This window comes from Mytilus trossulus, chromosome 13, assembly GCF_036588685.1.
Source record: "Mytilus trossulus isolate FHL-02 chromosome 13, PNRI_Mtr1.1.1.hap1, whole genome shotgun sequence".
Lineage (NCBI taxonomy): Eukaryota > Metazoa > Mollusca > Bivalvia > Mytilida > Mytilidae > Mytilus > Mytilus trossulus.
In genome coordinates, this window is record NC_086385.1 from 60008274 (window position 1) to 60022209 (window position 13936).

The window sequence follows — 13936 nt, forward strand, 5'->3', positions numbered from 1 at the left end:
ACGGTGTATACTGCCATGAAGAAATGTCTTGACATGTCTAATGATGCTGGACAGGATTACGCTATTCAAACATTTGACCAGCAACTCTATGCAATCGCACAACAAGTCAAATGGTCGAAGCCTGACATTTTTAATCGCCATATTCTCAGGCTTGGTGGTTTCCACAGTTTATCGTGTTTCTTAGCCTCTATCGGGAAACTTTGGGCCGATGGCGGTCTTCGCGATTTGTTGGTAGATTCTGGTGTGTACGCTGGAAATACAGCCGAACTTATGTTGAATGGTAAAGAGTTTAACAGGGCTGTCAGAGGGTTCACGCTTGTGTTTGAAGCCCTTCAAGTTCTTTTTATATCAGCATTTATACACTGGTGTAGGACATTTGATTACTTCGATCAGATACCATCTGCGTTCTGGAATGTGTTGTTAGAGTTCCATACAAGTATATGTGATCAAACGGACCAAGCCTCAGACATTAAAACTAGACTGGAAAAGATGTTTGAAGACCATGTACAATCTCTTATTGGTCTGTTCAAAGAATGGGGTCACGATGCATCACCTACTTTCAAATATTGGGATATGTTCCTCGTTGCCGTTCAAATTATGCTGTCAAATGTACGAGCAGAACGAGAAGGTAATTGGTCGGCACATTTTATGTCTTCATCCAAAATGCTGCCCTATTTTTACATTACCAACCGTACAAATTACTCTAGATGGATGCCTGTATATATACTTGATATGCTCGAACTACCAGCAGAGATCGAATCAGCTTTTAAACTAGGGGAGTTTTCTATCAGACAAAAGCAAGGCACGTTCAATGGTATTTGGAGTGAGATGGGCACTGAAAAAACCATCATAAAAGATTCAAAGGGTTCAGGTGGTATCGTGGACTCTGACTCGTCATTTATTGGCGTCCTTTAGTAATGAAATGAATGAAAGAGCAGGTATTACATGCAAACAAACAGCTTTGAAGCGAGACGAAGAACAAGTACAAGCAATAGTAACTCCTTTGAACCAGACCATGACTGATCCCTTTGATATAGATGCCCACCCTCCTTGTCTCATTAATATATCTACAGGCATGCATGCTACTAGAGAAGTTCAGGATTCTTTGCTTTCTGCAGTAGATGAAGGAGAAAATATGTGCAGAAAATTTGTTAAGAGTGCGCTTTCTTTAGACCAATCCGGTAGCTTCTATAGTCCTATTACCAAGTCAAAATTGAAAACATTTGAACATATGAACGCTAAGACAATCCTTAAGTGTAAATCTGGCGAAATTATAACCAGCCATATAAATCCAGAAATTGTTTTTAGACGGGCTCTGGTTTTGGCTAACATCAGAGATGATGTTACTATTGAAAGTATTCTCTCACTTCCACTTGGGCCTATCCCGGTTTCTTTGTTCCATGAAGATGGAACTATGAGAAAATCGTGTAAATCGGATCTAGTAAAACAGTTTGAAAATGATGTCTCGCCGGTTCTGTCGTTGCCAGATTTTGATCCTTCATTGACAACTTATATAAGAGACGGTATGGCTATAGTTCAATGCATGGATGCCAAGAAACATAAAACCTTTGGAGATCTTGCTCTTGCCTATTGCAATTATTTAGCAAGTTGTTTTAAAAAAGCTCACACAGTGGCCGATGTTTTTGATCGGTATGATGTAAAACACTCCATTAAGTCAGCTGAAAGAGAGCGTCGTACCAAAGTCACTGCTCATGCAAAGGTGTTTCAGGTTATTGAAGGAAGAAATGTCCCCGACTGGAAGAAATTTCTTTCTGTTAAAGAAAACAAGCAGGCTCTCATTAAATTTTTTGGTGACTTCTTGGTCTAGTTCAGTAAAAGCAATCCTCTATTAGTGCTCCCTGGGCATACTTATTATATGGCAGGTTCCTTTGAATATCCTGAAATTGCTTAAGTTATTTCTGACCAGGAAGTCGTTGAATGTCCTGAATTGTTCAGTACTCAGGAAGAGGCAGACACCCGCACGATCCTTCAGGCTTTACATGCAGACAAAAGATTGAAAGAGATGGGAAAGAAAGGCAGGATTATAATCAAAACATCTGATACAGATGTCATTGTTCTCTGTATTCATTTTTTCAAGCAAATGACCAATACGAGTGAATTTTGGATCCAAATGGGAAATATTGGTACTTTAAAAGATAACAGAAGGTTTTTGCCAATTCCCCAACTGTGTTCTTCACTCCCTGAAATCATTTGTAGAGTTCTTCCTGCCGTACATGCTCTCTCTGGGTGTGACACTACATCTTCCTTATTTGGAATTGGTAAAAAGTCAGTGTATAAAGTATTGAAAGATGCAGTATTTGATTTCAGTGATCTGTACAATTTAGGAGATTCCGACACAGAGACTGCCATATCATGCTCTAGACGGTTTGTGGCAAGACTTTACGACCAAAAGCAGAAATATGCATCCTGCCATCAGGACATTAACAAACTTCGAGTTAAGCTTGCTACAAGCAAGGATTCAAGTCTGGTCAGATTGCCACCCTCTGAAGCGGCGCTTCGACAGCATATCATTCGTGCCTCTTTTCAGACCAAAATTTGGCATGCTTCTTGTCTTGCAAAACCACCTCTGCCTTCACCATTGGAATACGGATGGAAATCATTTAAAGATTCCTTGCACCCTGTCTACTTTGAAGGAAACATGTCAGCAGATTTTCTTCACGACCTCGTGTGTTCGTGTAAGGGAAAATCACAATGTAAAAAGTCGTGTGTTTGTGTCGCCCAAAACCTTGCATGTACCGACTTATGTTCCTGCCAAGGATCAGAATCATGCAAGAACGTTTATAAACATGCCCTAACAAAAGAAGTTTGAGAACTAAATTTTATTTACCAGTATATATAAGGCTTTTGGTGCGATTTGCAAATTGAATGTGCATTTCTGATATTGTATCATTTATCAAAAATCTAAAGTTTTCAGACAGTTAAATGTAGTTCTAGTAATCCAAAATACTTTTTACAATTGTGTATATGTTCTGCGCTGACTTGTGTTCCTTGTTATGCATGGTATAACATATAAAAAGTTTTTTTAAAGCCACATATCAGTCTGTGTTTATAGAGTTTGTTGTAAATTTAGCGTGTAGTCACCGTATCCTAAGTGTACAAAACTTAATCGTTAAACCTATATTGGGTAATAAAAGATATTTATCTTAAAGCAGGCATGTTTTTTCGTATTTTATATTCATTTATTATAGTTTTGATGCTTGTAATAATGATAGTTTCGAAAAAAATACTTCTTTTTAAGTAAAAAATCACCCCCCTTTTTTTAAAAGTGTTTTACTTTATCGAAACAGTTTATTTTAGGATAATTTTTGATTTTTGGGTAAAAAATGGAATGAAAAAACAGAACCCATAATGTTTTGCTAAAAAAAATATGCGATAAGGTATTTTAGTTGTTATCTAATATCCATTGCAATTATGTATGGAATATGATGGTTGACCTTTGATCTCGATTTCTGAAAAACTGCACCATTTTTAGTTTTGACGACCAAATTAATTTTAGTAAACATATATTTTCGATTCGAATGATATATAATACAGCCGTATACTATTTTTGACGATTACATTTTTAAAATGTTCACTCTGGTCACCGTACTAATAGGACTAATCAAATAAATACAGAAAGAACAAAACAATCAAAAAAATACAGAAAAAACTCACAGTTTTCGGTTTTGGTTAATCTAACCAATGAATGTATATCTTTAATCAACAATATTGAATCAAATAAATGAGTTGAAGGTGAAAATTGTTGTTTGCATCTCCCGCAAGGGAGGGCTGTTAGGTGAGAAATTCCGTTCGGATAGCGGATTAATTGATAAGTTAATTGATGTGGAAAGTGTGTGTTCAGTTTCGGTATGCAAGTCTCATGTAGTTCCTCGTAAAGATAAACATTTGCATAATTATAGTACTATCGATGTGACCCTGATTGCTCACTGGTCTAACAATAGGTTCACATATTAGTAAGTTTCTGTGTATCAGCGTACTACTATTGGTCGGGATTTATTGTATTGTCGGACTATTGGTGTGTCGGACCAATGGGGCGTCGGACTAATGGGGTGTCGGAATAGTGGGGTGTCGGACCAATGGGGTGTCGGACTAATGGGGTGTCGGACTAACGGGGTGTCGGAACATCGGGGCTGCCCCCTTTTATCAATACCTTTGCATGTGCCATTTTATATTGGAGGAATTTATTTTGGCGATTTTGTTCAGTACATAATCTTTATTTACACTGTTTTGTTTTAGCTATCTTCAAACATTATATGTGACCTCTCCTGTAACTCTGAACTAAAGATACAGTTACGTCCAAATGGAGGCTCTACACAACATTGTATGACGTTTAACTTCAAACCACACGCCAAAAAAGAGGAAGGTGATATGAGGAAGGTGTATAAGAAACTGTTACAGATACAAAAGGGGAATGGTAGGTTCACAGATGAAGTATGAATTTATTTCTAGATCAAGCTTTACTTCTTAGAAAAATAGGTGCCTGATTTATGTACTAACATTAGAAACAAACAACTAAATTAATATAGGCTTCTGACTTTGGACAAGTACAAGTCTTACTATTACAATGTAATGAGAAAAATAAGTGCCTGATTTATGTACTAACATTAGAAACAAACAACTAAATTAATATAGGCTTCTGACTTTGGACAAGTACAAGTCTTACTATTACAATGTATTGAGAAAAATAAGTGCCTGATTTATGTACAAACAAGAAAGTAACACCAACTAAATGAAAGGGTCCTGACATTGGACAAATACAAGCTTTACAAATGAGAAAAAAACACTGCCGGATTTATGATCAAATAAGCAACAAACGGCCACTAAATAACAGAACCTGACTATGGACAAGCACAAACAGAATGCAGCGTGCTTAAATCTATTTATCAAATACTCAAATATCAGTATGGTCATATCAAATAGATTAATCAAAAAAAAGTCAGAAAATGTCAGAAAAAAACATGTGTAATGCCTAAAAGAAAAGATAAGCAGACATATTCATAGATGTGTAGCTTAAATATTTAGTTCTGTTTTATTTATACAAAATTATTTTGTTTTATATATATAAGGAACAGACTTAAGGTAGCACAATAAAAAGATTTTTTTACTTCCAATCTCCAATATAAAAGAGGTATATATAGATAGATAAAAGATTAATCTTTTATTGCGAAAATATACAGTCTATCAGAAATCTGAGACACTTTTTTGTAGATAACGGCTCTAGGAACAAGAATTTATAAAATCAACCCAATACTAATATTGTATTAAATTGAAAGAGTAATCTGTTAGCTATCCATGAATACCACTTTTATAAATGTTCAAGCGTTATAAAGAAGGTTACAGGCTCTAGGAACAAGAAGTTATAAAATCAACCCTCTCAGGGTAACCATGAAGAAGATCATTTCAATTGGAACATGTTGAAAGTGGAAATTTCTTGTAAAATTTTGTAGACATAGCTAACATTATAATTGATTACATAATTGTTGTATAATACTAATATTGCATTAAATTTAAAGAGTTATCTGTTAGCTATCCATAAATACCACTTTTATAAATGTTCAAGCGTTATAAAGAAAGTTACAGCATTTTAAAACTAGGGAATGGAAGGTATAAACATTGATAAAACCTTTGTATTGTGCTACCTTAGCAAGTCTAATTTTGGAAACAATTCTAGATTTTGTGCTTTTTATGCCCCACCTACGATACACCTACGATAGTATAGGGGCATTATGTTTTCTGGTCTGTGCGTCCGTTCGTTCTTTCGTCCTTCTGTCTGCTCCTCCTGCCTCAGGTTAAAGTTTTTGGTAAAGGTAGTTTTAGATAAAGTTGAAGTCCAATCAACTTGAAACTTAGTACACATGTTCCCTATGATATGATCTTTTTAATTTTAATGTCAAATTAAAGTATTGACCCCAATTTCATTGTCCACTGAACATATAAAATAATAGTGTTGAGTGGGGCATCCTTGTATTATGGACACATTCTTGTTATTTTTTTAGGACAGCCAGATCAGAATAAAACCTTGACCAACAAACCACCATTAAAACAGACAGACTTATGCCATGGTAATCCACAAGACAATCAGAATAAAACCCTGACCAACAGACTGCCATTTAAACAGATTGATGAAAACCGTGATAAACCACGAGACAGTCAAAGTAAACAACAGCCAACAAGTACAAGGTAAAATGGCAAATGTACACAGGTGTTTATTGTTCTAATCGTTTTCATTTTTGTTGTCTACAAATATAGTCCCTAGTGTTGACAGAGTAGTACTTGCAAATTTTGGTTATAACACTTCACAATTTATTATGTCATAAAATTGAGAGTGGAAATGGGGAATGTGTTAAAGAGACAACAACCCAACCATAGAACAGACAACAGCAGAAGGTCACCAACAGGTCTTCAATGCAGTGAGAAATGTCCGCACCTGGAGGCGTCCTTCAGCTGGCCCCTAAACAAATATATATACTAGATAAGTGATAATGAACCCCATACTAAACTCCAAATTGTACACAAGAAACTAAAATTAAAAATAATTCATGTTCAGCCTAAAAACTGTTAGATGGGGATATGAAATTACTATAACAAAATTTGATTCATGAAATTCAAAGTAAAAGAAAAGATTTTAAAAAGGTAAAAAAATAGTATGTTTGAAGCTGTCATACTGAATTTGAGACCCTCTTTAACACAAATTTGGCCAATACGTGTTAAGAGCTCATGAATTTTTGATAGTTTTGATATGATTTGTCCCAAAAATAGTACCACATTGGAAATACTATTTAAAAAGCTATTGCCCAATTGATGAATTTTTAACCATGTTTTGGCCATTATCTTGAAAACTATAATTTTAGAAAGATAAAAACTTAAAAAAGTAAAAACAATTGGCTGGACATGATTTTCTTATAAATGTCAACATGACTAAAAATTGTAAGTTAGCTTTTTATCGAGTTATTGACTCTAATGCATACCTGCCAACTTTTGAAAATGCCCATGGGGGTTTTAGCCCGGGACAACAATTTCAAAGTTTAAAATTCTTTGCGACGACTATTTTGCGCGTGCTGTTTTGTAGTCTAGAAAAAGTGTCATATTTGCATGATTTTTAAGATGAGCTTACATCCCTTTTTTTTTTAATGTTTATTTGCATGATTCTATCAGCAGAAAATATGAACATGTAGCTGTAAAACCAGGAATTATTTTAATGTGTAAGATCGATACTAAATAGTTGTTGACTTTTCCAATTTAAAATTATAAACAAAGAAGGACCTTAATCAGGTTGGACACAACACATAGGGATCCCCCTCAATGTTAGGACATTAAAAACCACTTTTTAAGTACAAATGAGCACACATTCATATTATTTGAAGAAACTTTTCTCAAAGAACTATACATCTAATGATCTATCTGGTATTATACATGTATGGTCAACACATGTCCAAGAATTTTGATATGTTTTTGGCCTTTCATCTTCTTTATTATTCAAAATAATAGGACTCTTCATTTAGAAAAGCTGTTACAAATATAATGTCAGAATTTCCAATTTATAAGTTAATAAATCTACATTTTTCTATTTTATTTTTTACAAGGGTGACCCCTTGACTAAGGGTAGTCCCTCATTTAAGGGATTTCTCATGTTGTTGTGGGATGGGTCCATGTGAAAAGTAATGAAAAGTACATTATACTTTAAATGATTGAATACATATAAATAAAATTATGTTACAGCAAGTGTACATTTAATGTCAATAAATTATTGAATGAACTACTATTTATTATATTCATGGTAGTACTGCATCATTGAAGCTTGTCAATCAGCCATGTTTTTATTCTTATTCTGTGTAAGAACCTCCTTGTAGTTGTAAACTCATTTGCCCTGTTCACGTTTTTACAATTCTGACATACAACACAAGTTCAATATCTAGCATGTTAAAACAATCTTGAGAGAAAACGTTTTTGATTGGCTGATTAATTTGATCATGAGAAACACACAATTTGATTGGCTGAACACGATTTTCCTCCATTGGACACAGTTCAAAATCGGGAACAACAATATTTTTCGTGTAGATTTTCACCAAATCGTGTTTTAGAGGTTTTTTCAGGAACACGATCGTGCAATCGTGACAAAGGGTCAAAATCGTGTAGTACACACCTAAATCGTGAAAGTTGGCAGGTATGCTAATGTTGATCATTGTGTACAATTAACACATTCTTGTTTTAGATACTAATTATAACTTTTTTCTTCAGCCAAATGCAAAAACCAAGAAACATTCTATCACCATTGGCCTGTAGAGGAAAAATTAAATGTTTTAGAAGTGACCCTACCAAGTTACCATGGAGAAGTGGGTCACTCAGTGTAGAACTTTATCAAGGGAAATGGACCTTGACCTTGGACTATGACATCAGACAAAGTGTCACACAGAAATGTTACGAGGTAATTTTAATATTTTGCTTTAATAGAAATATTTGCCATTAGTCATACATTAATCTATCAACCAGTTGTTAAAATCATTCCAAACGAGAAAAAATAATGGCCTTATCAATTCACACACAAAAAAATGAATAAAAAACAAAGTTATAAGTAATAAATGACAATCACTGAAATACATGCACATATATATAGACAGTGATGAGGATAAACATACTGTGGATTCATTTATATTCGTTGGATACCAATTTTCATGGATTTCGTGGGTAAAGGAGAACCACAAATTCAAATGTTCAACGAAATACAAATTTTGTAAAGGAATGAGTATAGACTTTGCCCAAACCACGAAATCAAATATCCATGAATGTGTAAGTTTTCTTCAAACCACGAAAATTGGTACCCACGAAAATAAATGAATCCACAGTATATGTTTGATCTCAACCCTCCCCTTAACCTGGGAAAGTGGTGTAACCGTACAATATAAATCAGTTGAAAAAGGTTAAACTCTTCAGATGGATACAAATAGAAATTTAATACATCTAACAAAAACACAGATTGGATGTGGCCAGGTTCCTGTACATCCCAATAATAAAAAGACACTAGGTACAGATCTGAGAGTACTCGCAGTTATCTGACAGCTACTTCAAAGCCACTAACAACTAATTAAAAAAACCAATGGTAATTCAACCAATGAAATAATGTTATTTTCATTTTGGTGTACGAACAATGAGATTACCCATAAACGGTGAATTGTGTACATAATTTAACTTGAATTTCATTTTATAATATAATATGTTTACACTTATGTTATTTTTCTTCTCCCCAAGCTCAGACCAGATACTGTTAAAACCGTTGACTGTTTAACCCAACTTAGATTAACCTTAGAACTTGGTCAAAAGAGTTTTTTATATTTCCATCTTATTCCAATGAAATCTGTTGAGGAAGAGAAAATGAAGAATATTTATGAAAAGTTGTTGGAAATTCAGAAGATGAACGCTGTTCCTACAGGTAAAGTCACTTTCAGTGTTTACTTGAATAAGTAGGATGTTTTTATTTTTGCCAAAAATGTGACAGGGTTATATTTGCAATGATTAAAACTCGCTTTATTCTTCTTTTTTTTATGAATTAAACAGTATTTTTCTCAACATTGCAAAAATTAAAACTGCTTTTTAGTCTTTAAATGATTCTAAAAAAATTCATGTAATAATTTCTGAATATACAGTAGGTATGCAGAATTTATATCTCCCTACTGGAGCCTATGGGGACATTAAATATTACCCTTAACTGTCTTTCTTTCTGAATATTGGTTCTGTCCTTAACTTTATGTTGTCTCAGAAAAAAAATATGAATTAATTCACAATGTTAAGAACCACAACACCCAGAGTGAGTTCAAATTTGTGTTATGAGTCATTTACTGTTCAAGAGTTATGCCCCTTTAAATTTAGAATATATTTTAAAACTTGAGTCTATTGGGCAATAATATCCTCAGACACATTCTTCCTCTTTTATTTTTGGTGGAAGAATACGTCAAGTCTTCTGAATAAGTTTCTGTGTATTACAATTTCCAAGCCATAACAACTTAAGATTCCTGACACCGATTTTTACCAATGATTTAGCATCTGAATCATTTAATTTGTAAATTAGGATTTAAAAACTATCACTATCGTAAATATGACCCTTTTATTTATGTAAATTAATAGATTTCATCTCATCCACATGAACGTTATTTATTTACTTGTAACCGGATGTTTTTACTGTACATATTTGTTTTACGCATGCGTGAATTTTGTATCGGGACAACTAGCCCTGTTTACAAGCTCGCCCTTGAAGTTACGAATTTGCAATCTTGCAGACAAGAAGATTGTGTTTTTAATAAATAAAAAGAATCTATTTCTTATTAAATTGGTGTCTTTATTCATTGTTTTCCTTTGTCACATGAATTAGATGCCCTTCTACTTCAAATGATTTGAACCTATTTATAAAATTATTCAAGACTCAGTTGACAAGAGCATTAAGTTACTGTTGGGAGAATTCGATTAAACTCTAAATGCTCATAGAATAAGAAATATAATTGAAACTGAATGTTCCTCCTTATGAATAATTTATTGCAATATAAATATAAATCCGTTTTGACAAGAGAAACCTGACTTTTGTCAGAAATATTTTTTTCCATATACAAAGTGCAAAGGTAATCACGTGTGGCGGCCATATTGGTTTGTTTACAAATATGTGAAGAAGCCTCTAGAACCATGATCTAAACATAAATAGTCTCTGAAAGCATAAACTTTATGCAATACCATTTTATCAATCATGATTATTTTCATAAATTTAAATTTGATTATTTAAAGAAATAAAATTATAACAGTAGATTAGAGATTCTACACAGACATCTTTGATCTATTTTTAGCAAAATTAGTTTACCTGTGTGAACATGTAAATAATTTGTTTACTAAACAAGTACATGAAGTAAAGACATACCTGCCAACTTTTGAAAATGCCCATGGGGGTTTTAGCGCGCGACAACAATTTCAAAGTTAAAAATTCTTTGCGACGACTATTTTGCGCGTGCTGTTTTGTAGTCTAGAAAAAGTGTCATATTTTCATGATTTGTAAGATGAGCTTACATCCCTTTTTTTAAGTTTATTTGCATGATTCTAGTTATTATATCAGCAGAAAATATGAACATGTAGCTGTAGGACTAGGAATTATTTTCATGTGTAAGGATACCAAATAGTTGTTGACTTTTCCAATTTAAAATTATACACAAAGAAGGGCCTTTACTAGGTTGGGAACAACACATAGGGTTCCCCCCTCAATGTTAGGACATTAAAAACCACTTTTTAAGTTCAAATGAGCACACATTCATATTACATGTATTATTTGAAGAAACTTTTCCCAAAGAACTATACATTTTATGATCTATCTGGTATTATATGGTCAACACATGTTCAAGAATTTTGATATGTTCTTGGCCTTATATCTTCTTTATTATTCAAAATAATAAGACTCTTCATTTAGAAAAGCTGTTCCAAATATAATGTCATGAATGTCAGAATTTCCCATTTTTTAAGTTAATAAATTAACATTTTTCTATTTTATGTTTTACAAGAGTGACCCCTTGACTAAGGGTAGTCCCTCATTTAAGGGATTCCTCATGTTGATGTGGGGGGGGGGGGGGGTGTCCATGTGAAAAATAATGAATAGTACATTAGTCTTTAAATGATTGAATACATAAATAAAATTATGTTACAGCAAGTGTACATGTAATGTCAATAAGTTGGTGAATAAACTACTATTTATTATATTCATGGTAGTACTGCATCATTGAAGTTTGTCAATCAGCCATGCTTTTATTCTTATTCTGTGTAAGAACCTCCTTGCAGTTGAAAAATCATTTGCCATGTTCACGTTTTACTGACCAACAAACAGAGGAATACAACACAAGTTCAATATCTAGCATGTTAAAACAATCTTGAGAGAACGTTTTTGATTGGCTGATTAATTTGATCATGAGATACACACAATTTGATTGGCTGATCACGATTTTCCTCCATTGGACACAGTTCAAAATCGGGAACAACAATATTTTTCGTGTAGATTTTCACCAAATCGTGTTTTAGAGGGTTTTTCAGGAACACGATCGTGCAATCGTGACAAAGGGTCAAAATCGTATAGTACACGCCTAAATCGTGAAAGTTGGCAGGTATGTAAAGACAAAATATGGATGGAAGATAATAATTTACATAAATATTTCAGGACATTTGATTGATTTTAATAAATATAGGATTTAGATTGTGCAAAATACTACGCTAAAAATTGTAACCTTTAAAATTGTTGTTGTGCCCGAAAAACCCTTATGGGAACTTTCAAAAGTTTGCAGGTATGTAACAAGCCTTACTATTTTTATGCTCCATTTATAGGCATTATGTTTTCTGTCTGTCCTGCTTTTGGTTAAAAGTTTATGGTCGAGGTAGTTTTTGATGAAGTTGAAATCCAATCAACTTGTAACTAAATAATACACATGTATTCCTTATGATATGATCTACTCAATTTTACTGCCAAATTAAAGATTTTACCTAATTTTCACAGTCATGTGAACATAGAAAATGATTGTACGGATGGGAAATACATCATAACGATAATGGAACTGAGCAGCCTGGGTTAGTGGGGCTGATTTTATGGTAATTCAGGTTACCTTTTATTCACCTTCTTCCACCTCAGAGCTATCAGCTCTTTGATTTATGTGGGGACCCCCTCAAGTAAAATTGTTTTTATGTTGGCGTTACATTATAGAGAATATGAATACTTGGTAAAACAAGTTGTGAGTTGTACATTTGAAGACATTATGACAATGGGCATAGACAAGTGGGTAATCAACTCCTCTACAGTTTTCTATCTTGAAACTTGACAGGACAATTGCACACATGCTGAAATTCTGATTCAGACAAGCACCTTATATTTTGGAATAGTTTGAGGATTTATTTCTTATTTTTCCAAACTTGGAATTTTTTTTTCTTCAAATATTCAAATGTTCATTTACTATTATATAAAGCGTTCTGCATTGTGTAAGAAAGCTTCATTTAAATCTGATGTATTTTATAATTCAATGTTTTCTTTTTCAGTAATAAAGAATATGTCTGATTCTGAAGATGAGAATTTTAAGGAATATGAAATTGAACCAACCAAGCATAAAGTTCAGCCAGGGAGAATATCTCCAAGACAACCAAAAGTTACAACAATGCAAGAAAGAACATCTCCCATGGAAATTACATCAAATCAGAATCTTGATAAAGAAGCACTAGAACACGTTGAAATTTCACCATATGAAACTGAGATAATAGCTGACACAGAGATATTTAATATCCCAACATGCCAAAATCTCATTTCAAAGGACACAGACTTGAGGTATTATATATTAATTTATCATATGTTTAGTAGTAAATACAGTAGTTTTGCATATTTGATAAATAGCCTGCTGTTTAATTCATATCACGCAACTTTTATGCGCACCCTTTATCACACCCCTACCCTTTATCACACCCCTAATTTTTTTAATTTTTTTTTCTTACGTAAAATCAGTTTTGTTTTTTTTTTGGCCTAAGAAAATTTGTCCTCAAAATAGGTCAATTTTTTGAATGACGTCATTGTTTGGTATGTGACGTCACGAACGTCAAGTTTTCATATTGTTTGTGGTGTCACGAACGTCAAGTTTTCATATTGTATGTGGTGTCACGAACGTCAAGTTTTCATATTGTATGTGGTGTCACGAACGTCAAGTTTTCATATTGTATGTGACGTCACGAACATCAAGTTTTCATATTGTATGTGGTGTCACGAATGTCAAGTTTTCATATTGTATGTGACATCACGAACGTCAAGTTTTCATATTGTTTGTGGTGTCACGAACGTCAAGTTTTCATATTGTATGTGGTGTCACGAACGTCAAGTTTTCATATTGTATGTGACGTCACGAACGTCAAGTTTTCATATTGTATG

At 33.5% G+C, this 13936-nt stretch overlaps 1 protein-coding gene across 2 annotated transcripts in view; it reads left to right on the forward strand.

Moving 5' to 3' along the window:
• LOC134694709 (uncharacterized) overlaps positions 1-13936 on the forward strand; it is a 38121-nt gene that overhangs the window by 16511 nt on the left and 7674 nt on the right. For both annotated transcript variants that reach the window (XM_063555751.1, XM_063555752.1), the window contains 5 exons: positions 4258-4435; positions 6018-6201; positions 8260-8446; positions 9268-9448; positions 13063-13345. In XM_063555751.1, the coding sequence (XP_063411821.1) occupies positions 4258-4435; positions 6018-6201; positions 8260-8446; positions 9268-9448; positions 13063-13345 (1013 nt within the window). The remainder of the gene's footprint in view (positions 1-4257; positions 4436-6017; positions 6202-8259; positions 8447-9267; positions 9449-13062; positions 13346-13936) is intronic.